This window comes from Elgaria multicarinata, chromosome 18 (genome assembly GCF_023053635.1).
Source record: "Elgaria multicarinata webbii isolate HBS135686 ecotype San Diego chromosome 18, rElgMul1.1.pri, whole genome shotgun sequence".
In the NCBI taxonomy this organism is placed as follows: Eukaryota; Metazoa; Chordata; class Lepidosauria; order Squamata; family Anguidae; genus Elgaria; species Elgaria multicarinata.
The window spans coordinates 3749253-3776214 of NC_086188.1; the positions used below are offsets into that span (position 1 = coordinate 3749253).

Sequence of the window (26962 nt, forward strand, 5' to 3'; positions counted from 1 at the left end):
AGACAACGAGATCTCAACTTGGGAGCAGGCTAGATACCAACCCCTCCTCGGTCCACCCTTCTCTTGGATTTGCTTCAAAATCTAGTATTTGGAACATCTGGGCACAACTCTGCCCCTCCCCCCTCCTGCATTGCCAGAGCATCATAAGAGCAACGGATTTCTGCCATACCCAGGCAAAAGGGAATCCCTCCCAGCTCCGCGTTTGGAAATAGCTCCGTCGTCTTTCCTCTTGAGTCATCTTTTGTATTGACATCTCAGGTGATATGTCTTTGTGATGACTGTTGCTGAGGTAACCAAAGTCAGCCTAATTGCTTCTTCTTCTTCTTTTAATAACCAACAGGTAATACAGGCGTATTAGACAGCAGTGCCAGCACAGGCGAAATTGTTTTAACTATCTGGATCCAATGTTTTGGGGTTCGCTTTCATTCTGTTGTCATGCCACCAGCTGAAACAGGCATCTATGCTGTATGAATGGTGACAGTCTGCGTGGTGCTCAGACTCTAAAGCTGCATGAGAAACGTCCTACAGAACAGGAGTATATATAAAGAGACACGCTCACCTAGGGCAGACATTGGAGCAGGAAAGTAGACCCATCCCCAGATTGTACAAAATGGGTAAAAGCCGGCATCAAAGACCTTGGCTGCCTCTCTGTGAGCCCCTGCCAAAGGTAGTGAGGCAGGAGGCTACCAGAAAGAGGGCCTTTTCTGCTGTGGCACCCTGTCTGTGGAATGAGCTTCCTAGAGAGGTCTGCCTGGCACCTAGGCTGTACTGTTTCCAGTGCCAGGTGAAGACCTTTTTTTTATTATTTTCCCCAGTATTTTAGCAATTTACTATCCTAATCCTTTAACTCTGCTGCCTGTTTTAAATCTGTGTTTTGTTTTGTTTGATAAAGAGAGCCAGTGTGGTGTAGTGGCTAAGTTGTTGGACTGGGAGCTGGGAGATCCGGGTTCTAGTCCCCACTCGGCCATGGAAATCCACTGGGCCAGTCACAGACTCTCAGCCCAACCTACCTCACAAGGTTGTTGTTGTGAGGATAAAAATGGAGAGGAGGATTATGTACACCACCTTGGGTTCCTTGGAGGAAAAAACGGTGGGACATAAATGTAATAAATAAATAAATAAATAAATAAAGGTTTGGATCACTTGACCACATCAATAAGGGGTTTTACTCTTGCTGCTCTCTGAGGGAATCAAGGTCACGAAATATGACTCGTGTCTATCTATCCTTCAGTCCTTAAGCGAGACGGCCTCCTGATACACAGGTATCAGGTGTGGAATCTCCAAATATCATGGTTGCCTCCCACCCTCATCACACCACACCACACAAACCAGAGGGTATAAACAAAGAGATAAGCAAGTGAATTTGGTTTCAGTGCAATGCGAGGCCCAATTCAGGCATCCATACTGGATGCCTGGAGAATGCAGTGATGCAGCCAGGTAATTTTAGAACCTGGACTTCATGGTCTATATCTACGTTCCTTTAGACGGCCAACGCGTGTTACTTCAGCTGTGAGCGAAGGGGTTTTCTCTCTCCTGCTACGTTAGAGAATGGGGGGGGGGGGGAGAGAAAGAGAAACTGTTTGCCAAATCTGATCAAGAAAAAAAGAAAGAAAGACTCCAGGAATTTGAAGTTTTGCATTTTAAACTCACTAAAATTATAGCTCTGTCACCAGTAGAGGAATAAAATGGGAGTTTGCTACTGCTGCCCGATGCTGAACTCTTGCTTAGACAGAAGAACCATTTTGTCATAGAAAAGGATAACAACTTTTAAAAGTAAAAATAAAATGTGCGTCTGTATCCAGGGACATGCCCAGCTGGAGCCTGGCATCATCCTCAGTGGGCCCCGGCATGCCCAGGCACTGGGTCTATTGGCCTCTGCCCCAACACCTGCCTCTCCCTAGGTGGTCATTGGGGGATGCTAGGCTGCCCCCAGACTGCAGGTGAGGTTTGGCAGCTGAAGAAGGCTCACCCCACCCCCACCTCATCACAGGTAGAGGATGAGTTTGCACTGGTGGAGTCTGGTGGCTCTGATATCAGTGAGGGCAGGGGATCTGCTCTGGGCTTCACTCCAAGACAGTCAGAATTCTAAAGGTGCTATCCGAGGTGCTGAACCTATTCGGGGTTAGGGTTTGGCGGTGTTTAAGGAAGACCGGCTGTGGGAAGGAGTTCGGCTGAAGAGCCTGAGCCAGAGGTCCGCTTCCTACCCCGAGCCGTGAGGCGCTCTGCCCGTGCTCAGAGGTGCACCTTGCTGCTCCTTCGCCTTGCTGCTTCCTGGCTGGCAGTGCGTGCGGAGAGGTCCGGGCACTGCCATTGCACTGGCTGAGGAGTTTGCGGGGTGGGGCCGGAGAGGCGCTTTTTCTCACTGGAGGGGCAGGAGGCGGGGCAAAGCGCCAGCCTCGATCTTCCTCTCCCCCCTCCCTCCGTCTCTCCCTCCTCCCTCCCTCCCCCCCCCCCCCCCGCCGCAGCTCCAGCCCGGATTTGGGAGGAGGGACTTGCTCGCTGCTGCTTCTGCTGCCGCTGCTGCCGCCACCAAGCCAGGCTGGGCAAGAGCGAGCGGCCGGCTGCTGGGCTGCTGAGCAGCTTGGACCGGACCGGGATCGGGACCCAGCACCATGCCGGGCCCCCGGGGGCTCGCCTTGCTCCTTCTCCTGTTGGGCAGCTACGCCGCCAGGCGCCCCCAAGGTAGGAACCGCCGGGGAGGAAGCGAGAGGAGGGGTGGGGATGGCGGTTTGTGGGGGGTCTCCGGCCGGCTTCACGTGGGGAGAGCCCGTTGTCTCCGAGGAGCGGGGCCCTGGCTCCCGAGGAACGCGCCCAGGCTTTCCCTCGCCCCTGCCCCGGGGCTCGCCCTCAAACTTCCAGCTCGCGGCCGTCAGCCCGGGGCACTGGGGTGGGGGTGGGGAGGTTTGGGCGGGCGGGAGGAATTGTCCTTGTGCCCCTGCCCTCTCCCACGTGTTTCTTTTTGGTGATCCACAAGGAGCCACCACCTGGGAGCCCAGAGTACGTGCGAGTGCAGAGACACGTGTCTGCTGCTGCCCAGCTTCGGGGCAGAAGCCGCCGGGGGAGGGGAGGGGAGGGGAGGGGGAGGCACCTGGACGGATCCTGAGAACAAGTTTTCCCATTGTCACGATCCAGGGCAAGGCGGCCCGCAGGGAGGGGGAGTGTGTGTGTGTGTGTGTGTAGGGGCCGGCTACAACCTCCTGCCCGGTACCCCCTTCTCCCCCACTCACTCGCCCACAGCCCTGAAGTAAAGGGGGGCACCTTCCATGCTTCCCCCAGACAAGGCTCTCAGCTCCCAGGGAAGCGGCGCTGGGGGCTGCCGGCTCCAATCCTTACGCCCACAGCCTAGATGGGTCTACACAGAAGTAAGGCCCTCCAACGCCAATGGGGCTTACTCCCGTGTCGGTGAGCCGAGCCGGGATTGAGGCCGAAGCGCCTGGGAAAGTGCTCGCCTCCTTTCAGCACCTCCGCGCTGGACAGCTCCCGGCCGCTCGGCGCTGCGATCCTGTTTTTCCTCTGCCCAGAGCCAAGAAACTCCCCCTGCAAGACCTCTCACCCCCCTCCCCACAGCCCCCTCGCCCCCCCAACCACGACTTCCATCCCTGGCCGGGTGGCCCCTAGTCCGCGTTGGGCTTCAAAGACACGCGCAAGGAGGTCCCGCAGGGGTTTTGGGCAGGCAGCCCAGCCCCTGCTCCACTCCCCACGGCGGAGCCCCGGCACCCTTGCCCCGTTTGCCCCCCAACGATCCGTCGGGCAGTCCGGGTGGGCATCATTTGAGCAGTCTCAGGAGGGGTTCGCTCCGCAGACCTCTCTGTCTCGAAGGCGTACTGCTGGCTCATATTTCTGCGTCTTTGGGTGTGATTTTTCTTTGAGAAACGAGCAAATATTTATGTATTTATTTATCTATTTGTTACATTTATATACCGCCCCATAGCCGAAGCTCTCTGGGCGGTTTACAAAATAGAACGACCTCTCGCCTTACAGAGGCTGTGAGAAGGGATCAGAGATCGCTGGTGTTGACAGGGAGCTGTCCCTGTGGAGGAGTGTGTGTGTGTGTGTTTACCACTATATATTTTGGGAGTTACTGATTTGACTGTTGTGTTTTTATTGTGAACCTCGCCACTGAGAGCCTTCAGCTATAGGGGAACTCATAAGTTTAACAAATAGAGAAAGAAGTGAGTGAAACTAGAATGCCATCTTCTTTCGTCGTGTCCCAAACAGATAGGTATATGTGTGGGGTGGAGGTCAAAAGTGGCTTAAAACGCACCAGTCCGCCCTGTAGAAGGACACTGATTCATAGTGGGGGCGCGCGCGCTAGTCTTTTCACCTGTGCAAATGTACCATCATCTCTCTCTCTCTCTCTCTCTCTCTCTCTCTCTCTCTCTCTCTCTCTCTCTCTCTCTCTGAGCACTGAGATTTGTTTCCCCACTCTTTGTCAAGGACCAAGGCCCTTTCTACACCTAAGGGTTATCCCAGGAAAATGGAGGTATCATCTTTGCCTGCTCCCGGGATCCCCTGTATGTCATTTGCATGCACAGGGATGATCCTGGGATGATCCCTGGGGGAAAAAAGGCAGGGGTAGAAACGGCCCCAGAGTGTTTAGGGATTTATCTCTGAGACAGTTTGGGTGATTCTAGACGGATGACTCCCTCGCTGCTAACAGTCAAAAGACATTGTACAGTTTTCCCTCCTTTGTAGATTTCCATATATGGAAAAGGACACAAGGCCTGGACCCTCCATAAAAATAGGTGTTTGAGGCAGGGCAATGGCATGATAAAAGACTTATATGAAAGCATCCTTTGTGAGTGTCTGAAAGTACCTAATGAGGTGTGTGTGTGTGTGTGTGTGTGTGTGTGTGTGTGCATCTGTTGCCAAAAAGCAATTTAGATTCTGCTGTTTCCTTCCTGTAAAAACAGGGAGAAGAGATCCCAGTGTTATCTCAGTAGAAAGCTTCAGGTTAAAATTGAGAGCAGGCATTTCTAGGTCCCCCCTCCTCGCAGTAGTCTTTTGCACTCAGTGTCCATGCCAAATGTTTTCAACCGCTTGCAAAGTGGCTTTTACAAAATAGCCTGTGCTGGGAGGATTGGAAAGATGAGGGTTGTTGGGCTGACAGAGCTTTTAAAACTTCACAGAACTCTTCCTCGAGGAAGAGTTCTGTGGGCTCTAAAAGCTTGCACACTCCTATGCCTGGCTAAATTGCCCCCCTTGCGAAAGGTGGTGTGTGCTTCTTGGAATCTCCCATAGTGTCTTATGAGGGTGAATGAGAAAACATGCCGCTATGATTTCACATACGCACACACAGAGAGAGAGAGTTTCATAGCATTGGTCCATCCATTAACAAGAGTAAAAGTGATGGAGGGTGGTGAAAGGAGAATGAAAGATGGATGGTTTATTGACCCCGTGCCACCCTAATCAAGTAGTTTCCACACAGTACCACCTCGCAGGGCAGTTTTCACACATTCAGCTGTTCCCTCATCTCAAAATAAACCTTGCCTATACAAAATTAATATGGCCAGGCCAGAAGTTGAAAAGCAAGGCTTTTCCCCAGCATGCTATTTTCCCTCTGTGTAGGGAGCCTTTGGGGGGGCATGTGGGAAAGGGGGAGCACCCCCCCCACAAGCCTTTAGAAGTGGCACAGTAAAGGAGCAGCTTTACCACTTGATCCAGCAGCAGTGGTGATGTGCCCACTGACCCTTGGTAATCGCGGTCATGTGCTCTGGTGCTTTATGAGCCGATGGTATCCCTAGGCAACCACGGGACTGTGGATAGGACCTATTGATCGACAGCTTCACAGATTCCCTGCACAGATCCTCCTAGGGCCCAGGCTTCTCTCCAGCACCAAAGCTTTTCAGAGGAACCCCATTCGCTTTAACACGGTCAAGCAAGCAGCGGGTAAGACGCCAGGCCAAACGGCACGCCTCGGCTCTGAACCCCATCTATTAAGAGCCGTTAAGGAGCCGTCGGGGTCCTTCATCCAAAATGACCAGTCCTGCTGGATGAATCGCAGAGAGGCTTGCTGGAGCTGTGCAGTACATTATTTGTGCAGGAAGTGTTTGTCCGCTGGCGTGCACTCCCTCGGCCCTGGTTTCTTTCAAAAAAGATTGCTTGCAGCAGGCGGGCTGACCTATTCGGTACCTTGCAAATGGCAGGGTCCCTGGAACCTGCATGCCTGTTAGGGATGAGGCTATTCTGGGAAGGAAGCTGGCATCACTTTTCACAGGCATTGCAAGAAAGACGCAGTTCCCAGTCCCCATGCCCATGTGCTCATCAGAACCCCACTTTGGCCTAAACACTCAAATTGGAAAGGAACTTAAATATTGCTGCTGAACACGGGGATCCATCTGTGGCCTTTGTCATTTTGCCGGACATCTGGCACAATCTATTTTGAAGATGCCCCCTTATTGTGGGAGACTGCCTGCCCTGTGATTTATTTATTTATTTATTTATTTATTTATTTATTTATTTATTTATTACATTTATATACCGCCCCACAGCCAAAGCTCTCTGGGCGGTTTACAACAATTAAAAATAGTAAACATTAAAAATATACAAAAATTTAAAAAACCATAAAATCAGTATAAAAACAACAGTATCCATTTAAAAGCAACAATTCTGGGGTCCATTAAAAACAAACTTAATGTTGTTAAATGCTGTTAAAATGCCTGGGAGAAGAGAAAAGTCTTTACCTGGCACTGAAAAGATAACAACGTTGGCTCCAGGCGAGCCTCATCGGGAAGATCATTCCACAGTCGGGGGGCCACCACTGAGAAGGCCCTCTCCCTTGTTGCCATCCTCCGAGCTTCCCTTGGAGTAGGCACTCAGAGGAGGACCTTAGATGTTGAGCGCAGTGTATGGGTAGGTTTATGTCGGGAGAGGCGTTCCGTCAGGTATGGTGGTCCCAAGCCATGTAGGGCTTTATAGGTTAAGACCAGCACCTTGAATTGGGCTCGGAAACATATAGGCAGCCAATGCAAGCGGGCCAGAATCGTTGTTATATGCTCAAACCTCCCTGTTCCAGCTATCAATCTGGCCGCCGCATTTTGCACAAGCTGCAGCTTCTGGACCGTCTTCAAAGGCTGCCCCATGTAGAGGGCATTGCAGTAATCTAGTTTGGAAGTTACCAGAGTATGGACAACTGAAGCTAGGTTATCCGTGTCCAGATAGCGACAACATGAGTCTGTGCATGTGTGTGCAGGGTGTGCTGGACTGCCTCTTGGCCGGGAGGAGGAGGAAAGGAGCTCCCAGCCACTAACCACATCACGATTTCCAGACAGAAACAAAGGTTCCTTGATGCCATCGGTTTTCAAGCAGTGGTGCTGAACCTTATCTGGACTTCATTTTCCTAGACTGCTGATCCTTTGGAAGCCTGGTTTTCTCCATTCCAAAAGTTTGAAATGTCTCTCCTAAACCTTTGTTACTTGGAGTAAGACTGTTAAGCGAAAATATGCCGGTTAGGTTTGGTGTTTTGGCTACGCCCATTTTACTTTTGACTCCGCCCATTCTCTGGAATGCAGCTCCTGAGAGGTTCTCAGAAATTGAACGTTGCCCTTGGAATGGAAGAGGGTTGAGACCGCCCCATCTTAAAGGGTGACTTTCTTGGACTGGTCTAGAAGGAGGCTTTTATGCATGAAGTTGCCTTGTTCTGAATCCATGGAGTTCGGCATGGATGACTGTGACCAGCAGGGCTTCTCAGGTATCTGTGATGGAATATTGAGAAAGAATACATATCCCATCTTTCCAGATTTAGCTTGTCTCTCCCCCATCCAAACCTGTTACACCTGGGTGTTGAGGGCTTTGTTTATCTCCTAGGTGCTTTGCAGAAGTGGGAAGGCCTTGACATGGGCAAGGGTGGACCAGTTGGATTTCAGCCTGCCCCTTCTCCGCTCCCAGTTGTGGTGCAGCCTTCTGACTCTAGAGGTTGTGGTGAGACCATGGCATGCAGTCCTCACTTCTTTCTTTCTTTCTTTCTTTATTCATTTAATTACATTTATATACCGCCCCACAGCCGAAGCTCTCTGGGCGGTTTACAATAATTAAAAATGGTAAACATTAAAAGTATACAAAATTTTAAAACCATCAAAACCATCAAAAACAGTATAAAAACAACAGTATCCATTTAAAAACAACAATTCTGGGGTCCATTAAAAACAAACTTAACGTTGTTAAATGCTATTAAAATGCCTGGGAGAAGAGAAAAGTCTTGACCTGGCGCTGAAAAGATAACAATGTTGGCACCAGGTGAGCCTCATCAGGGAGATTATTTCTCAGTCAGGGGGCCACCACCGAAAAGGCCCTCTCCCTTGTTGCCATCCTCTGAGCTTCCTTCGGAGTAGGCACTCGGAGAAGGACCTTAGATGTTGAGCGCAGGGTACGGGTAGGTTCATGTCTTCTTTTTTATCTCTCCGGCATTTCCAGGACTGCAGACTAAAACAGACGCACATTGCTTAAACAGTTTCTCCATTTCAATCAGAAACATGGGTTTCCCTTGGTTTATGGTCTGTTTACATAAGTTCATCAATGTAGCTTCTGAACATGCCCAAAAGGTTCCACCAAGAGTTTGCAAAATTTAAATTTGAGAAGGAAACTTAAAGCATAAATCGTAAAGCTGAGAAGGGTCAGACGTGGGCGTGGGTTTATGTTCTATCTGGTGCTGGTTATTACTGTGAGGCAGACCCAAACCTCAAATGCTGGGTACCGTGGAAGGCAGATCCTGTAAAAAGATGGCATGGAATAGCCACCCGTGAAGACGTCATGTGTTCTGTAGCTAGAAAATGTTGTGGTGGAAAGGGTAAGGGTACACTTACCCTTATAAGCTGACGTACACTCTTTGTACGTCAGCTTGAAACACAGGAAGTCAATGTTTCGAGTGCAAAGTTCTTGTATTGTCTCAAAATAGCCGTCTTGTGTTAATAAGGTGCTCAAAATGTCAAATCTCTTGCCAGTCGTTCCCAGCGATTTTTCACCAGAGCCCAGACTTTGCCCTGGCTGCAAATTGGTCTGAAAACCAATCAGTTGTAGAATGCGCTGGATTCCTTAATTAATTTCTCTAGAGTGTGCCGGGGTCTCTTCCCCCTTCTTTTCCACAGAAGCAGAATCTGGAAAAGCTGAAAGCTCGAATTAGTAAAGAAGACTAGAATAGCAAGTTGAATATTTGGGTTGATCCAGTGGCTATAACCTGCCTGTTTACCAGATTCTTGATGAACTAGCCACAGTGATAGGGGAGCGTCATTCAAACTTACAGTGGTACATGCTTATTTTTTAAAAAATCTATTATATTTAAAATCAAAGTCATAAAATGGGCCCACATTCTGTGCCATTCTACCAACATCCCATCACACTCACTGTGACCAAAAAAACTATGCTCAAGATGGTATTATGTAGGTAGGAGCAGACCCAGGTCAAAACCACATAAACACTTTAAAAGTGCTTTCTTTTGCTCTTGTGAGTGGTTGGAATGTGCATTAATTTGAGTGGAGGGAGGCTTCCAAGTTAGATTCGTTCTGGCCACACATTCTCCTCCAGCTAGGGCAAAAGAAGACCCCAGATGCTGGGCCCTCAGCATGCTCTGTGACTAGACCTGGATGCAATCCCATAATACTCTATAAATAACCCTTCCTTTCCTCTTCACCTGCCTCTCTGGCGCTGCAGCCCTGCAAAGCGAGTGCTTTGTATACAAGGCCAGCATTCTTGTCAAATTTCACCTCTGGAGAGCCTCGTCAATTTCTTTTTAAAATGAACATATTACCATGCGCCACGGCGCATGGGCAGACACGTGGCCAAAAATGGTCAGAGTGCTCAGGGCTGTTGAGAAAAGCAGCAGCAGGAGGAACAGAAAATAAATGTAGGAACGCAGGAAGCTGCTTGGGCCACGTAGCCTAGCAATGTCCACGCTGATTGGCAGCGGCTCCCCAGGATTTCAAGGCGGAATACGGTGCCTGTTAATAGAGACCTAAGACGCATGACTCTAACAGGGAGTAGGGTTGAACATAAGAAGAGCCCTGTTGGATCAGACCAAGGGTCCATCTAGTCCAGCACTCTGTTCACGCAGTGGCCGGCCAGCTGTCCGTGCACCCGTAAAACCCATCCTTACAATGTGGCGGCATTTTGCCGTTTCAGAATATTCACACTTTAAAAGACAGAGTGGTTCCGTTCAGAAGACACCTTAAACCACGGCTTTAACCATGGTGGTTAAGCCAGAAAGCCAGGCCATGTTCAGAAGACACCTTAAACCATAGCTTTAACCATGTTGGTTAAGCCAGAAAGCCAGGCCATGTTCAGAAGACACCTTAAACCACGGCTCTAACCATGTTGGTTAAGCCAGAAAGCCAGGCCATGTTCAGAAGATACCTTAAACCATTGGTCTAACCATGGTGGTTAAGCCAGAAATCCGGGCTGTATTCAGAAGACACATTAAACCACAGCTCTAACCATGGTGGTTAAGCCAGAAATCCAGGCCATGTTCAGAAGACACCTTAAACCATGGCTTTAACCATGGTGGTTAAGCCAGAAAGCCACGCCATGTTCAAAACACACCTTAAACCATGTCTTTAAACATGGTGGGGAAGCCAGAGAAGACACCTTAAACCACAGCTTTATCCACCATGAATAACGCCTTTTGTTTTATTCACCATGGTTAAAGCCATGATTTAAGGTGTCTTCTGAGTGGGGCCAATGAGAGAGAGAGAGAGAGAGAGAGAGAGAGAGAGAGAGAGAGAGAGAGAGAGAGAATGATACTCTACTTTCAAAAGCACCACCTGATGGTAGAGCAGAGGATATGGCTCAGCCAACCTCTCTGAAGCAGCTTCATTTGGAAGCCCACTGGCAGGCAGAGAACCCAGGCTCCAGAGTGTTCTTTGACCCAATGAGTCTGAGCCCTCTGCCTCCGAGAGAAAGAGAGAGAGAGAGAGAGAGAGAGAGAGAGAGAGAGAGAGAGAGAGAGAGAGAGAGAGAGAGATCTGACATTGGACGTCGCGGCATCAGAAACAATTAACGCCGCAAAGACCTCGCCACAGCAGAAGAGCCAAGAGGGAATCCATGCCCCTGACATACAATCAGCTCAGCCGGGGATGAGGTTCATTTCCCAACCCATCCGGCCTTCTCCGCTGCCCATTACGGCTCCGTCTATGCAAGAGCAAATGCCGCGGAGTCTATTAAGCGGAGCACTTGAGGCGGGGCCCCACGGAGAATCTCACTCTGCAGTTAATAACGGCGAAGATGAGAATGGAAATAGAAAACGCTCTTGGAATTGAATCAGGCTGGTTTTCAGCGGGCGGATTAATGAACCTGTTTCGAGGGGCCCATTGCACTGGCTGGGCCGGAGACACGGGGAGGGAGAGGGAGGTGTTGTTGGGGGGGGGGAACGGTGCGCTAAAGCACCTGCCCTCCGGTCATGGCAGGATTAATAGGTCACTAAGGCAAGGAGGAAAAAGGACCATTTTCACGGCGAAGGGTGATAAATCGACCCTGCAGTGGAACTTTCGAGACCCGAAGCTCAAAACATAAACAGACATAACGCCCCCCCCCCCACTGGCAGCAAAGAGATGCCCTCAGCATAACACTGCATGTGTCCTGAAGAGCTTTATCACACCAGCGTTATACTGTGCCATCACTGCGAACTGCGTGCAAAGGACTCCGAAGTTTTCCAGTTTATAATCTGCTTTTATTGTAAAGTACTCTGAAGTTGTCCAGTTTATCACCTGCTTTGACTGTGAAGTGCTCCCAGGCATCCTGCTTTAATTGTGCTATAAAGCCAAAAGACCCGACCTATTTTGCTACTAGTTTTGGAGCGAATCATTTGTAGTTTTCTGAGCGGCCACTGGGGGCGCAGGAGTAGGATTTGATATGTTTAAAGAAAAATTAAACAAATGGTTACATCTGCGTAAGTTTTGAAGATAAAGACATCAAAATTGGCACAGTAATAGATATTAAGGAGAGTTTTAGGCATACCAAATTTGAATCGGATTGGGTCATCCGTTGATTTTTTATGATTTTTTTTTACATTTCCCCCCTTAAACCCTTTTCCTGGTATGCAAAGGATCTTAGGAGTGCTGCCGCCCGGGGTGTGATTTAGCTAACAACAGTGACAGCTTAGCGCTGTAGGGGATAATTTGAGGGAAACAGGTACATGGGATGAAGCTAGAAAGCAACTGTATTTGGATGTAAAGATGTGGTCCCCAGAGATTTCAAGGAAAGCAAAGTGGAAGTTGACATTAAATCGACCACACTGGTTTCTCTGTTGACACTGTTGTAACCCAGTAGTTCTCTTGGCTTCCAGTTCTATCGCACCTTCCTATCTCCAAGCGCTGGGCTAAGTTAAGAGCAGCTGAAAGACTCCTTTAAGGTAACTGCTCCAGCAATTCCAAGATAGAGTACTCTTGCTCACAAACTGCTGAGTATTCCCCCCTTTTTAAAATTTATTTATTTATTTATTTATTTATTTATTTATTACATTTCTATACTACCCAATAGCCGGAGCTCTCAGGGCGGTTCACAAAATTTTAAATCTCCTCCTAGCTACTGCTGCAGCCCAATGTCACATCTCTGGTTTTCTCCCCCTCTGCTGCTGGCAGTATCCAGTAGCAGAATGAGCTATACTGTGTTAGGCTGCAGATACAGAGACTTCTGCCTGGCCAGCTGCTCTCACCAAGCCTCTGAGTAACTGGGATCTAGCTTTCCAATCATAACATAAAAATGCTTAATAATCCCACACTGAAATAGCAAAGTTATGTTAAATGATGTTTTTTCCCTTGACTGTCAATATGTTCAGGATGAAAGATATCCATATTTATTTATTTATTTATTTATTTATTACATTTTTATACTGCCCACTAGCCGAAGCTCTCTGGGCGGTTCACAAAAATTAAAAACCATGAAGAGCACAACCCACAAATTTGAAACACACATACGAAATACAATATAAAAAGCACAACCAGAATAAAACCACACAGCAAATAAATAATATAGGTTAAAATATGAGATTAAAACAGCAAAGTTTAAATTTAAGTTAAATTAGGTGTTAAAATACTGAGAAAATAAAAAGGTCTTCAGCTGGCGATGGAAAGAAAACAATGTAGGTGCCAAGCGAACCTCTCTGGGGAGCTCGTTCCACAGCCGGGGTGCCACAGCAGAGAAAGCCCTCCTCCTAGTAGCCACCTGCCTCACTTCCTTTGGCAGGGGCTCATGGAGAAGGGCCCCTGTAGATGATCTTAAGGTCCGGGCAGGTACATATGGGAGGAGGCGTTCCTTCAAAGAACCTGGCCCCAAGCTGTTTAGGGCTTTGAATGTTAGTACCAGCACTTTGAATCGGGCCCGGACCTGGACTGGCAGCCAATGAAGTTGTAGAACGGACTGGCGTGATGTGATCTTGCCGGCCAGTCCCTGTTAGTAAATGGGCTGCCCTGTTTTGTTCCAGCTGAAGCTTCCGGACCATTTTCAAAGGCAGCCCCACGTATAACGCATTGCAGTAATCCAAACGAGAGGTTATCAGAGCATGGATCACTGGAGCTAGGCTATCTCCATCCAGATAAGGGTGCAGTTGGTATATCAGCCTAAACTGATAGAAGGTGCTCTTTGCCACTGAGTTCACCTGTGCCTCAAGTGACAGTTCTGGATCCAAGAGCACCCCCAAACTACGGACCCGATTCTTTAGGGAGAGTGCAACCCCGTCCTACCTGGGGTTGCACTCTGGAAGTTTCCCTGTTGGTAAAAAAGCAGTCAAGCAATGCCCAGTTCCAGGGAGAGAGGATTTATGTTGTCCATGGCAGATATAGCTTGGACAATATGACGTGCAAGAGCCTTTATGCTGTCAGTTTAAAACAGCAAGGACTTTTACAAAGTTTGCCTGTAGAGTTGTAGCACTCTCAACAAGAAGCTGGTTTGGAAATATTAAACAGCAAATTCATCTATTCGGCTCCCACCAGGGCCACTTTCCACCCCCAATCCAGGAGCATTTAAAAGGGATGCAAGCAAATGACTCAGAGAATGAGTTGGAAACCTAGCCGGTGTGATTCTTTCAGAGTACGAGGATGAGATTGACTCCCCGGGGGTAATAACTCTGCATCAGCCTGGCAAAGAGGCGACAAATTGCGATACAGCGGGGTGCTGGCTCCCAGCTTGCAAAAATCCCCAATGAAACTTTGTCTTGCGGTTGTGATGCATGATTAAATTGGGTGGAGGGGGTGGGTTGGGGGGAAGCTGTTTTCTGCTCTTCACCTCATCAGCTGGGGCTTCTGCTTTGTGTGTGTGTGTGTGTGTGTGTGTGTGTGTGTGTGTGTGTGTGTGTGTGTGAAAAATGGTGAACCCTCGACATTATTTGCACCTCATCACCTTTCCATTAGCTGCTTCCAGAGACCACCTGAAGAATGCACAGGAGGCAGAGATGGTGGAAGAATTTAGATATAGGTAGCTGCCTATGGCACTTCCTCTGATGCTGAGCTGATGCTGAGCACCCCTGGCCCACCGCAAGGCATCTTGTTGGCTTTGTAGACAAGGCACAAAGCTGCAACACCTGGCCCACTTGCATTGGCTGCCTATACATTTCCGAGCCCAATTCAAGGTGCTGGTTTTAACCTATAAAGCCTTACATGGCTTGGGACCGCCATACCTGATGGAACGTCTCTCCCGACATGAACCTACCCATACACTGCGCTCAACATCTAAGGTCCTCCTCCAAGTGCCTACTCCGAGGGAAGTTGGAGGATGGCAACAAGGGAGAGGGCCTTTTCAGTGGTGGCCCCCCCAATTGAGGCTCTCCTGGCACCAACATTGTTGTCTTTTCGGCACCAGGTCAAGACTTTTCTCTTCTCCCAGGCATTTAACAGCATTTAACAACATATGCTAAGTTCTTTTTTTTAATGGACCCCAGAACTGTTGCTGTTGATGAATTTGCCCAAAGAAAAGCACGTAACGCATTTCTGAATGATATCTTATATACATCTTGGATAAAAGTCCTTGCCATTACCTTTTCTATCAATCGTTCTAGTTCATATGTATTTAGAACTGATTAAAAAATACTTAATGAGCAGTTTGAAATGGGGTCTACATTTCCCATCTGGCCCCAGGCCTATGACCAGCTTTGCCTGGCCCTGCATGGTTCTGGCACCAACTTCCAGAACTGACCCTTCCTGGTAGTCAAGGTCAACACTCTAACCACTAGACTGCAGCACCTCTCATCTGCTAGATTAGTAGTGGGCTTGTTGAAAAGCATGTTGAAGAAAAAAAGTGGTGCACCAGCAGGCGATTCCGGGCAACATTCCCTCGCCCCGGGTCCGCCTTTCTGGCGTCTTTCAAATCCTTCCCACCCCGGAGATGTCCCCTGTTCTCCATCTGCTCTGGATGTCTGCCAGGGCTGCTCTCTCGCCTAATCACATCTACGGGAAGGCGGCTGAACAAATTGCAAATCCAGACAGGCTAAATTAGATCCAATGGATGAGATAATCTTAACAATGAGACCTTTTATTTTTAATAGTAATAATAATAATTAATAAACTGAGCCCCATGGACAAGCTTGAGACTTTGACAAGAATTGTGATGGGCAGATCTTTGCAGGGGGCTGCCTCAGAAATGGCGCTGCTGGCAGGCACATCCACGTGACCTTTATTTTGGGGATCAGACACCTTTCCTCAAGGCCTGGGATCCCCACAGCAGCCTGTGCTTGTTCTTAGCACTGCTGGGTAGTGGCTTCTGCATTTTGGGGTCTCCTATCCACTAGGGCTTGCCCGCCCTGCCGGGAATAATGTAGGCATCCTGGCTCTTAGAATCTCTTCAAAGAGAGTTCCTGCTCATCCCTTTTACTAACCTCGCTTCCCTCGCAGTGGACTTCGAAATCATAGAATAGTAGAGTTGGAAGGGTCCTACAAGGCCATCGAGTCCAACCCCCTGCTCAATGAAGGAATCCACCTTAAAGCATCCCTGACAGATGGTTGTCCAGCTGCCTCTAGGGTGGGAGAGCCCACAACCTCCCTAGGTAACTGGTTCCATTGCCGTACTGCTCTGACAGTCAGGAAGATTTTCCTGATGCTCAGCTGGAATGTGGCTTCCTGTAACTTGAGCCCGTTATTCCATGTCCTGCCCTCTGGGATGATTGAGAAGAGATCCTGGCCCTCCTCTGTGGGACAACCTTTTAAGTATTTGAAGAGTGCTATCATGTCTCCCCTCCATCTTCTCTTCTCCAGGCTAAACATGCCCAGTTTTTTTCAGTCTCTCTTCCTAGGGCTTTGTTTCCAGACCCCTGATCATCCTGGTTGCCCTCCTCTGAACACACTCCAGCTTGTCTGCGTCCTTCTTGAATTGTGGAGCCCAGAACTGGACGCAATACCCTAGATGAGGCCTAACCAGGGCCAAATAGAGAGGAACCAGTACCTCACGTGATTTGGAAGCTATACTTATTATTATTATTATTATTATTATTATTATTATTATTTATTTATTTATTTATTTATTTATATAGCACCATCAAGGTACATGGTTAATGCAGCCCGAAATAGCATTTGCCTTTCTTGCAGCCATATTGCACTGTTGGCTCATATTCAGCTTGTGATCTACAACAATTCCAAGATCCTTCTCATTTGAAGTATTGCTGAGCCAAGTATCCCCCATCTTGTAACTGTGCATTTGGTTTCTATTTCCAAGATGTAGAACTTGGCATTTATCCCTATTAAATTCCATTCTGTTGTTTTCAGCCCAGCACTCCAGCCTATCAAGATCACTTTGAAGTTTGTTTCTGTCTTCCAGGGTATTAGCTATCCCTCCCAATTTTGTGTCATCTGCAAATTTGATCAGCGTTCCCTGCACCTCCTTGTCCAAATCATTAATAAAAATGTTGAATAGCCCTGGGCCCAGGACTGAACCCTGCGGTACCCCACTCGTTGCTTCTCCCCAGTTTGAGAAGGTTCCATTGATAAGTACTCTTTGAGTCTGATTCTGTAGCCAACTGTGAATCCATCTAATAGTTGTTCCATCTAGCCCACTTTTAGCGAGTTTGTTAATCAGAATGTCATGTGGTACTTTGTCTAAAGCTTTGCTTAAGTCAAGATGTATGACGTCCGCAGCATTCCTACAGTCCACAAAGGAGGTTACGCGATCAAAAAATGAGATCAAATTAGTCTGACAGGATTTGTTCCTGACAAATCCATGTTGGCTTCTAGTAATCACTGCATTGATTTCAAGGTGTTTACAGATTGACTTCTTTATAATCTGCTCCAGAATTTTCCCAGGGATGGATGTCAGACTGACTGGTCTGTAGTTCCTAGGTTCCTCTTTTTTGCCCTTTTTGAAGCCCGCAGGCATTGGTGGAATCAGAGGCAGCAAAGAAAAATCCCCAACCAAGCTGAAAATATTTTGCCATCTTCTGCTTACGGTAGCCCTGGGAACATCTAACCTTGAGTAATACTTCTTGTAGAATTAAGAGCAAGCAGCACTGACTTTCATTGGTGAACAAACTCAGGAGCACTGTGTACATTTTTAAAAAAGAAAAAGAAAAGAATAACATGGAATTAGGATTCAGCGTTCCTCTTCAAATGTCCCCTAGGCCTTGACGTCGAAAGCTCTGCCAAATGCAAACCCACAAATTTATTTCTATGCCAAGCTCATTCAGCTAAGTTAGGGACTTTCCTTTATTCGCATGTCCTCCCAGGCTATTTATGCATCACTTTTTAAATTGCTGTCAGACGATACATCTGCATAAATATGAGAGCCAATGAAGTCTGAAATCCCGGTAAGTTCTAATCAGTATAGTATATAGGTTATGGAAAGAGGGTTTTGATTAAATGTACTAGGAGCACAAATCACCCTAGCAGATCTGTTATTTTATTTTTACAGTCCGATCAAATTGCAAGGTGACAGTTTGGGAGGGTTTGCTGGTGCGTGCGTGCATGTGTGTGTGTGTGTCCATTGACACTTACAGTCCCTGTACAATGGTAGCAAAGTCTGACGTGGAACTTGTTGGATGGAAAGAAGGGTAGCTGAAGGACTGTGGTGAACTCCTGGCCTTTTGCTGGCATTGGCATAGCAGAAGGCAACTGCATCTTTCAGGTTTGTCAATAAGATAAACCTTTAAGAACACCAGAGGAGCCCTGCTGGATCAGACCAAGGGTCCATCTAGTCCAGCACTCTGTTCACACAGTGGCCGGCCAGCTGTGGACCAGGGACCCACAAGCAGGACATGGGTGCAACAGCACCCTCCCGCCCATGTTCCCCAGCAACTGGTGTATATAAGATTACTGTCTTGGATACTGGAGGTAGCACACAGTAGTCTTCTCCTCCAGGTATTTATCCAACCCCCTTTTAAAGCCATCCAAAGGCGTGGCCATCACTACATCTTGTGGTAGTGAGTTCCAAAGTTTGATTATGCACTGTGTGAAGAAGTCCTTCCTTTTATCTGCCCTGAATCTCCCACTGATCAGCTTTATGGGATGACCCCACTGAGTTCTAGTATTATAAGAGAGAGAGAAAGAGAAAGAGAGAGAGAGAGAGAGAGAGAGAGAGAGAGAGAGAGAGAGAGAGAGAGAGAGATTGGGATTATTGGCCATCATAAGAATGTAAGAATTACATAAGAATGTAAGTGCCCTGCTGGATCAGACCAAGGGCCCATCTAGTCTAGCATCTAGTTTTTGGAAACCTCAGAAGCAAGGCATTTATTTATTTATTTAAAACATTTATATCCCGCGTTATATCAATAAGATCTCAGGGCGGCATACAGATAAAAGCATACAGTACATAAACAGTCAATATACACAGCTAAAAACAAATTAAAGCATAAACCGAGTTAAAAGGATATATAATTTATGGCAGAAGATGCCATCTTGCTGTGATTTGTCCCCAGCAGAAGCACTGTCTGGCTGCACAGGGAGGTGCTGCTAAGCGCCCTAAAGCTGTTGACAAGGCCGTCACTAGTCCCTTCCATTTGGGTCGGCCTGAGGTCATCCTGAGCCCCAGGTGCCTCTCCTTTTCAAAAAGACACAAGGAGAGCCATGCTGGGTCACACCAAGGGCCTCTCCCCTGCAGCACCTGAAATGGCTAGCCAGATGCCCCCATGGGAAGCCCACAAGCAGAACGGGGTGCAGTAGGCCGCCCGTGGTCCCCAGGAACTGGTGTACACAGACACCCTGCCTCTGATCTTGGAAGTAGCGCATATCCACCAGGACTAGTAGCCACGGACAGCTTTCTCCTCCATGAATTCGTTCCAACCCCCTTTAAAGCCATCCAAGCTGTCGGACGTCATTACATCTCATGGCAGCAAAGTCCACAAAATGTAGCTCCCTTTCTGCGCTGTGTTTTGTGACTGAACAGATGGCCATTCTTCTATAATTGAACCTCGTTTCCCCCACACCCCTAACTTCCAAACTTCCAGCGGCCAATGATTTCCCCGCCATTTTTTGCTGACACCTTTCGAAATGTCCTGAAAACTGCCGGCCGCTTTTCCCCACGCACCCTTCCTCTTCCCCGTAAAAGCCTCGGCGAAATGCCTTGTCAGGATCCCTCGGAAGCCATTCCTTGGCAGAAGGCGAGGAAAGAGCCACTCAGCCGACCAGCCCAGGAGCCTTGGAGATGCTGCTACAATTTAATATTGTTTTTTATGACAGGCGTTCGCAGGAAGATTAGGTCGTTCCCCCCCGAGGCGAGCCCGCTTGTTCAGCTATTTCCAGTCTTTTTACAACTGCCGGAGTCAGAATCATTTTCCATCTCTTTGATCAGGGCTATCCGAGGTGAAACACGGAGGCACCTGTAAATCAACAACTGCCTTTCCGTCCCCTGCCCCCTGCCCCCAAGAGCGGTGTTGACTCGGCAGAGAGTCAAGAAAATGGTTGTCTTGAAAACAGTGCAATTCCTGCACTCTTCAGTTTCCTTTGGGCTAGGCAGGCCTCATCTCATGCCACGGATGTGTTGGACTGCAACTCCCAAAACAGAGGACAGCCCTCTCTGGCAGTCCTTCAAATTAGAGGCCTGTCTTCTGTAAAAAGACAGAGCCTCGTGTGGTGCAGAGCGGTAAAGCAGCAGTTTCTGCAGCTGAAACTCTCCTCACGGCCTGAGTTCGATCCCAGCGGAAGCTGGTTTCAGGCAGCTGGCTCAGGTCGACTCAGCCTTCCATCCTCCCGAGGTCGGTAAAATGAGTTCCCAGTTAGCTGGGGGAAAGGGAATCACGGCCAGGGAAGGCAACGGCAAACCACCCCGCTATAAGGCCTGCCAAGAAAACGTCAGCGAAAGACTCCAAGAGTCAGTAATGACTCAGTGCTTGCACGAGAGGTTCCTTTCCTTTCCTTCTGTAAAAGAGGACACCTGGCCAGCCTAGGATAAATGGTAAAACAGGCTGGGGAAACGACTGATTTAAAGTGCCAAAGTTTCAAAGGCAGCATAATAGGTAGAAAGCTACCTGTTGCCTGTTCACCCCCTCTGCCCCCCCAAAAAATCCTAAAAGGAATGTCCCAAAAGTGCTAGAAAAGGTATTCTAGAAAAGGTAGTCCAAAAGTTGGAAAACCATCAAATGATTGACAATCAGAAGCAAGAGTGTTGGCCAGGAACATGAGAACATAGGAAGAGCCCTGATGGATCAGACCAGGGATCCATCTAGTTGAGCATTCTGTTCACATAGTGGCCAACCAGCTGTTGACCAGAGACCTACAAGCAGGACACGAGTGCCACAGCACCTGGCCACCCATGTTCTCCAGCATTTGGTGTACATAGGCTTACTACTTCTGATACTGGAGGTAGCGCGCATAGCCATTAGGACTAGTAGCTATCGAAAGCCTTTTCCTCTAGGAGTGGCCATCTGGGGAATTCTGGAGAGCTAGATTGGGACATCTGGAAGGTCATATTTGGACATTGGCTTGAGATTGCCTCCACTGCTCTGTGTAGAGAATTTGCTATTTATTTGGCAGAGAGAGAGAGACAGTGAAGAGAAGGTTCACATATTCTTGGGCAAAGGAGCAAAGGTGAAGGTATTGCATCCTCCGGAAGGAAGAGAGCCAGAGACCAGATGCGAAGAATTCTCTCATCTTGATTCTTACAAATAAGACTTCTCTTTGCCACTTCTCATTGGGGACTTATGGTTCAGAGATCGTATTTACGAACACATAAGAGACCATTCTGAGGCATTTTAGTGAATTCCGAGACGTTCTAGTACCTGGCCTGGAAGTTTGATGGTGAGCTATGCTTGAATTTATGCTGTGAGTAAGACTAGTATGTCTGGAAACAAAGCCCTAAGAGGAGAGTCTGAAAGAACTGGGCATGTGTTTAGCTGGGAGAAGAGAAGACTGAGGAGAGACAGGATAACATTCTTCAAGGACTTGAAAGGTTGTCAAACAGAGGAGGGCCAGGATCTCTTCTAGATCCTCCCAGAGTGCAGGACACGGAATAATGGGCTCAAATTACAGGAAGCCTGATTCCGTCTGGACATCAGGAAAATCATCCTGACTGTTAGAGCAGTATGACAATGGAACCAATGACCTAGGGAGGTCATGGGCTCTCCCACATGAGAGGCCTTCAAGGTACAGCTGGACAGCCATCTGTCAAGGATGCTTTAAGGTGGATTCCCTCGTTGAGTAGGGGGGTTGGACTTGATGGTCTTCAATGCCCCTTCCAACTCTATCCTATGATTCTATGAAATGCATCTGGCAATACCCCCCCACACAAACACTTTTCTTTCTTTCTTTCTTTTGGTATGGATGGAGGGCTGCTGACAGTTTGCGCTGGATGTGCTTGTAAATTGGTACATATGTGCTTCATTACTTCTGCAACACTAGAGCTGTGGGCTAATAATCTAAAGTTGCTTTGGAATAGTAATACATAACAATTTGCAACAACGCAGTTAATGGGTGTTTTTTTAAAAAAACTTTTCGGGGATGCTTCAAAAAGATGTTGTAACTAGAAACAAACCTATATTTAGTACCATTTTGTACCTGAATTCTTGAGCATGGTGTAGTGTTCTTTGTTAATGTTTATTCCTAAGAACATAAGAAGAGGCGTGCCAGATCAGATCAAACGACTCTCTCGTCCACCATCCATTTCCCACAATGGACAACCAAATGGCCCAAATGAAAATCCACAAGTACTGTCCCGCTCATGTTCTCCAGTAGCTGGTACTGAGAGCCAGGCTACCTCAAACGCTGGCCATCACAAGTAGACAACAGGACTAGTACCCATTGATAACCTTCTCCTCTAGGAATGTGTCCAACCCCCTTTTAAGAACATCAGAGATGCTGGATCAGTCCAAGGGTCCATCTCGTCCAGCACTCTGTTCACACAGCGGCCAACCAGCCGTCGACCAGGGACCCACAAGTAAGACATGGTGCAACAGCCATCCAAATTGGTGGCCATCTCTACGCCTTGTGGTAAGAGGTTCCGCAGTTAAACTATGCGCTGGGTGAAGAAGTCCTTCTTTTTGTCTACCCTGAATCTCCCACGGGGTGACCCCACTGGATTCTATTATTTTTATTTATTTATTTATTTATTTATTACATTTTTATACCGCCCAATAGCCGAAGCTCTCTGGGCGGTTCACAAAAATTAAAACCATCATAAGACAACCAACAAGTTAAGAACACAAATACAAAATACAATATAAAAAGCACAACCAGGATAAAACCACGCAGCAAAATTGATATAAGGTTAAAATACAGAGTTAAAACAGTATAATTTAAATTTAAGTTAAAATTAAGTGTTAAAATACTGAGTGAATAAAAAGGTCTTCAGCTGGCGATGGAAGGAGTACAGTGTAGGCGCCAGGCGGACCTCTCTGGGGAGCTCATTCCACAACCGGGGTGCCACAGCGGAGAAAGCCCTCCTCCTAGTAGCCACCTGCCTCACTTCCTTTGACAGGGGCTCACGGAGAAGGGCCCCTGTAGATGAACTTAAGGTCCGGGCAGGTACATATGGGAGGAGGCGTTCCTTCAGACAGCCTGGCCCCAAACCGTTTAGGGTTTTAAATGTCAATACCAGCACTTTGAATCGGGCCCGGACCTGGACTGGCAGCCAATGAAGCTGGAAAAGGACTGGCGTGGTATTTTCCACCACATGCATGATTTTATATGCCAAAGGATATAAGAAGAGCCATGCTGGATCCGACCAAAGGCCCACCTAGTCCATTCTGTTCCAACAGCAGCCAACCAAATGCCTGAGGGAAACCCACAAGCAAGACCTAAGCACAATGGCACCTTCCTGTTCATGTTCCCCAGCATACTGCCTCCGCTACTGCGATCATATAGAGCAGTGGTTCCCAAAGTGGGCGGTACTGCCCCTTGTGGGTGGTGGGATTGCATGGAGGGGGGCATTAAGAGGCAAGTGGATGGCAGGGGGGCGCTCAAGGTGGTCTTTTCCATGCCAGGAGTTTTGGTGACAGAAGGAAATTTCTGATCGCTCTCCTGCAGTATGGAGAGCGGTTCAGAAGCTCCTGGTTGCATTTCCAACATCATATTGGGTGGAATGTGGTTTTAGCGTGGTCTGCCGACTTCTCTCCAAGCAAAGAAATTGACTCCAGATGACTAAACGTGGTGATTTAAGACTCATGTTAAGTGACTTTAAACCAGACATTGGGAAACTGGTATCACTTCATCAAGCCCATCCATCACATGAAGAATTTACAGAACAGTGAGGTCCTCTACCCTAGTTACTAAACGTGATATCTAATATTCTTGCTAAGTGACTATCAGAGTTTGAAAAGATGATATCACTGGATCAAGTTCATCCATTATATTTAATTGAATAAACTAAAAAAAAATGTAATTGGATTTTGAATAAATATTCAATTAATTGTTACTGTTTTGAATTTTATTATTATCTTCCTTAGTGGGTCGTTGAAAACCGCTATTCTGAATAATGATTTTTATAGTGTAGGGCAGGGGGCACTGGGCATGAGTTTGTGGAACCAAGGGGGCGGTGACCTGAAAAAGTGTGGGAACCACTGATATAGAGCCATCAGGACTTGTAGGGATGGATGGCTTATCCTCCACGGCTAATCGTGAGTTGTGTAAAAAGAGTCGTTTCAGTTACTAGCGACCCGTTTTATTGTGTGACCCTCAAGTCCTGGAATTGAGAGGAAGAAACATTATCGCTTTCTATGCCGGCCATCATCTTAAATTGAATTAAGATTGATTTAAAGAAGAAGAGCTGGGGAAGAAAGGAAGAGTTTCAGAGAGGAATCAGCTCGCCAGTGTTACTCACTGCAGCAGTAAAAAGGAACTGGGGGGGCGGTGAAGAGCTTCTGTCCCCCATGGAATGCAAAAACTGTACCAATAGCAGAAGGGCAGGATGTGGGAAGGGAAGGGATGTGTCCCTACCAGGCTCCCCACAGGCCTTTCTGATTCACCAACTCCTTATCTGCTGAGAAACTTGGAATATCTCCCTGTTCCTTGACATTTCTCAGCCAGCCAGCTCTGCTGGAAGCGGACACGTGGTCTGGTGCAGGCAGAGGGGATTATGCAGGTGAAGCGCGCAAGGGAGACAAATCGCCCTGCGACGCAAAATGCACGCAGATGGACCCAGCTGCTCAGCCTTGCTTCCTCCAAAAGCCATCTCATGAGGAGAGTGACGATCAACAACAACTACAACAGCAACAATAACAACGCAATATCGATCATGGTGTTGTTGTTTTTTTATCACACGGCAGCCTAAAAGGCCGTCGGACAGCTGCAGCGTATTAAAGGATGAGAAATAGATTTGACACCACAAATGTACATAAGAACGTCAGAAGACCCATACTGGATCGGACCGTGGGTCCATCTAGTCCAGCACTCTGTACTCACACAGTGGCCAAACAGCTGTCAACCAGGGACCCACAAGCAGGACATGGTGCAACAGCACCCTCCTGCCCATGTTCCCCAGCAACTGGTGTATGCAGGTTTACTGCCTGCTCCTATGGCACATTAGGTCCTTCGGAGAACATTTGCCGGTGTACAACCTGGACTCACAAATAAACTCTCTCCAAATAATGACATAGGAAGAGCCTGGAAGGTGTATCAGGCCAAAGGCCTCTCTAGTCCTAAATTCTGTTCCCCCAGTGGCCAGTGACATGGGGACCCCAGAGGCAGGACATGAGGGTAGTAGCCATCAATGGCCATCAATAGCTTTCTCCTCCATTGCTGTGCCAGTCTATGCAGGCCGGCTCAGACGTCCCATTGTGCTCAACGGCGCTTACTCTGCGTATCGGATTCACTCAATCAGAATGAGGTTGGCTTGGCCCAAATCTAATCTGGCGTAAAACCTGGGAGAGGCAGTTTTTCGAAAGAGTAATCCAGTGGGTCATCTGGTGGACTCCAATCGTTTGGGGACCATACAGGATGGGGACGTGTCCAGCTTTGCAGGGGACAGGTGAGAGATGCATTGTATTTCTATTTCAGTGTGCGACCCAGTGTGTGGCCGCTGTAAAGAAGGCAAACTCCATGTTAGGCATGATAAGAAAAGGAATTGAGAATAAAACGGCCAGTATCGAACTGCCCTTATACAAATCGATGGTGCGACCACACTTAGAATACTGTGAACAGTTCTGGTCACCATACCTGAAAAAGGATTTTATGGAGCTGGAAAAAGTGCAGAAAAGGGCAACTAAAATGATCAAGGGGCTGGAGCATCTCCCCGAGGAGGGAAGGTTGCATCAACTGGGATTGTTTAGCTTGGAAAAAAGGAGGCTCAGGGGAGACATGACGGAGGTGTACAAAAGTATGCATGGTGTGGAGAAGGTGGATAGGGAGACCTTTTTCTCCTTTTCCTATAATACTAGAACCCGGGGTCATCCCATGAAACTGATTGGTGGGAGATCCAGGACAAATAAAAGTAAGTACTTCTTCACATAGTGCATAGTTAAATTATGGAACTCACTACCACAAGATGTCGTGATGGCCACCAATCTGTATGGCTTTCAAAGGGGGTTGGGTAAATTCCTGGAGGGGAAGGCTATCCATGGCTACTAGCCCTGATGGTTGTGTGCTATCTCCAGTATTCGAGGCAGTAAGCCTGCGTGCACCAGTTGCTGGGGAACATGGGCGGGAGGGTGCTGTGGCACCATGTCCTGCTTGTTCATCCCTGACCAATGGCTGGTTGGAGACTGTGTGAACAGAGTGCTGCACTAGATGGACCCTTGCTCTTGTCCAGCATCAGGGCTCTTAGGTTCTTATGATTATTTCTACCCTTGTGTCTTTGCATTTCTATCTCAATTATAACAATTATTTCTACCCTAGTGTCTCTGCTTATAAAAGAGCAGATGGAATTGTTATGCAAATCTGTGAGCGATTCCCTGCAAAAGCAAGTGGCCACCCGTGCGTCCAACTTGAGAGATGTGTCTTAGGCCTGCAGGTAGACAGGGAGCCTTCGTCTTTTTGTCTTGGGGTTGTTTAACACGCAACACCCCCCTACACACACACACACACACACACACACACACACACACACACACACACACCCTCCTGGCACCCTCGGCTTTTGTGCTTGCATGAGTCAGCCTGCAAAGAGAAGGGAGCCAGAAGCAGGAAATGGGAGTTGGTTAATTCAGGACAAGAGAGTAATAAATTCAGATAGGAGCGTCGACCCAACCAGGCCGGCTCTGATATTGACAATCATGAACCAGTGATCTCCTTGAGGATAACAAAGTGAACGTTTCGTGGGCTGGAGGTGGTTGTAAACCGGGGATGAGTCACTGCTCCAGATTCATGGATGGAAGACAAATGGGAGCGGAGATAGGAATCGAAGGGTGAATAATACGAAAGGGAGGGACGCGGGAAGGATCGCCTGTTTGGCACACAGAAGGTGGAGGATGCTATCGACCGTGATCTGCATGCCGTGCTCAGGGCCTCCATGACTGCTTGATGTCCCTTCCTCCTTGCCCAAACTTAGGCCAAGAGTAACTTGAGGTGGATTGAAAGCAGGCGAGTTGCATGGCACCTACCTCCATGCATCTCCCGCAAGTGAGCCAAGCCAAGCCATGGACCATCATGGCATTGTCAAGGGCGGGGTTTATAGATTTATTGATTTAGGGTCCACA

General features: G+C 47.9%; 1 protein-coding gene across 1 annotated transcript in view; it reads left to right on the top strand.

Annotated features, from left to right (window-relative positions):
• Positions 1–2535: 2535 nt before the first annotated feature.
• The window catches only part of SEZ6L (seizure related 6 homolog like), a 92625-nt gene continuing 68198 nt past the window's right edge, over positions 2536–26962 (top strand). The window contains exon 1 of the mRNA XM_063143960.1: positions 2536–2682. Within this exon, the coding sequence (XP_063000030.1) occupies positions 2613–2682 (70 nt within the window). The 5' untranslated portion in view covers positions 2536–2612. The remainder of the gene's footprint in view (positions 2683–26962) is intronic.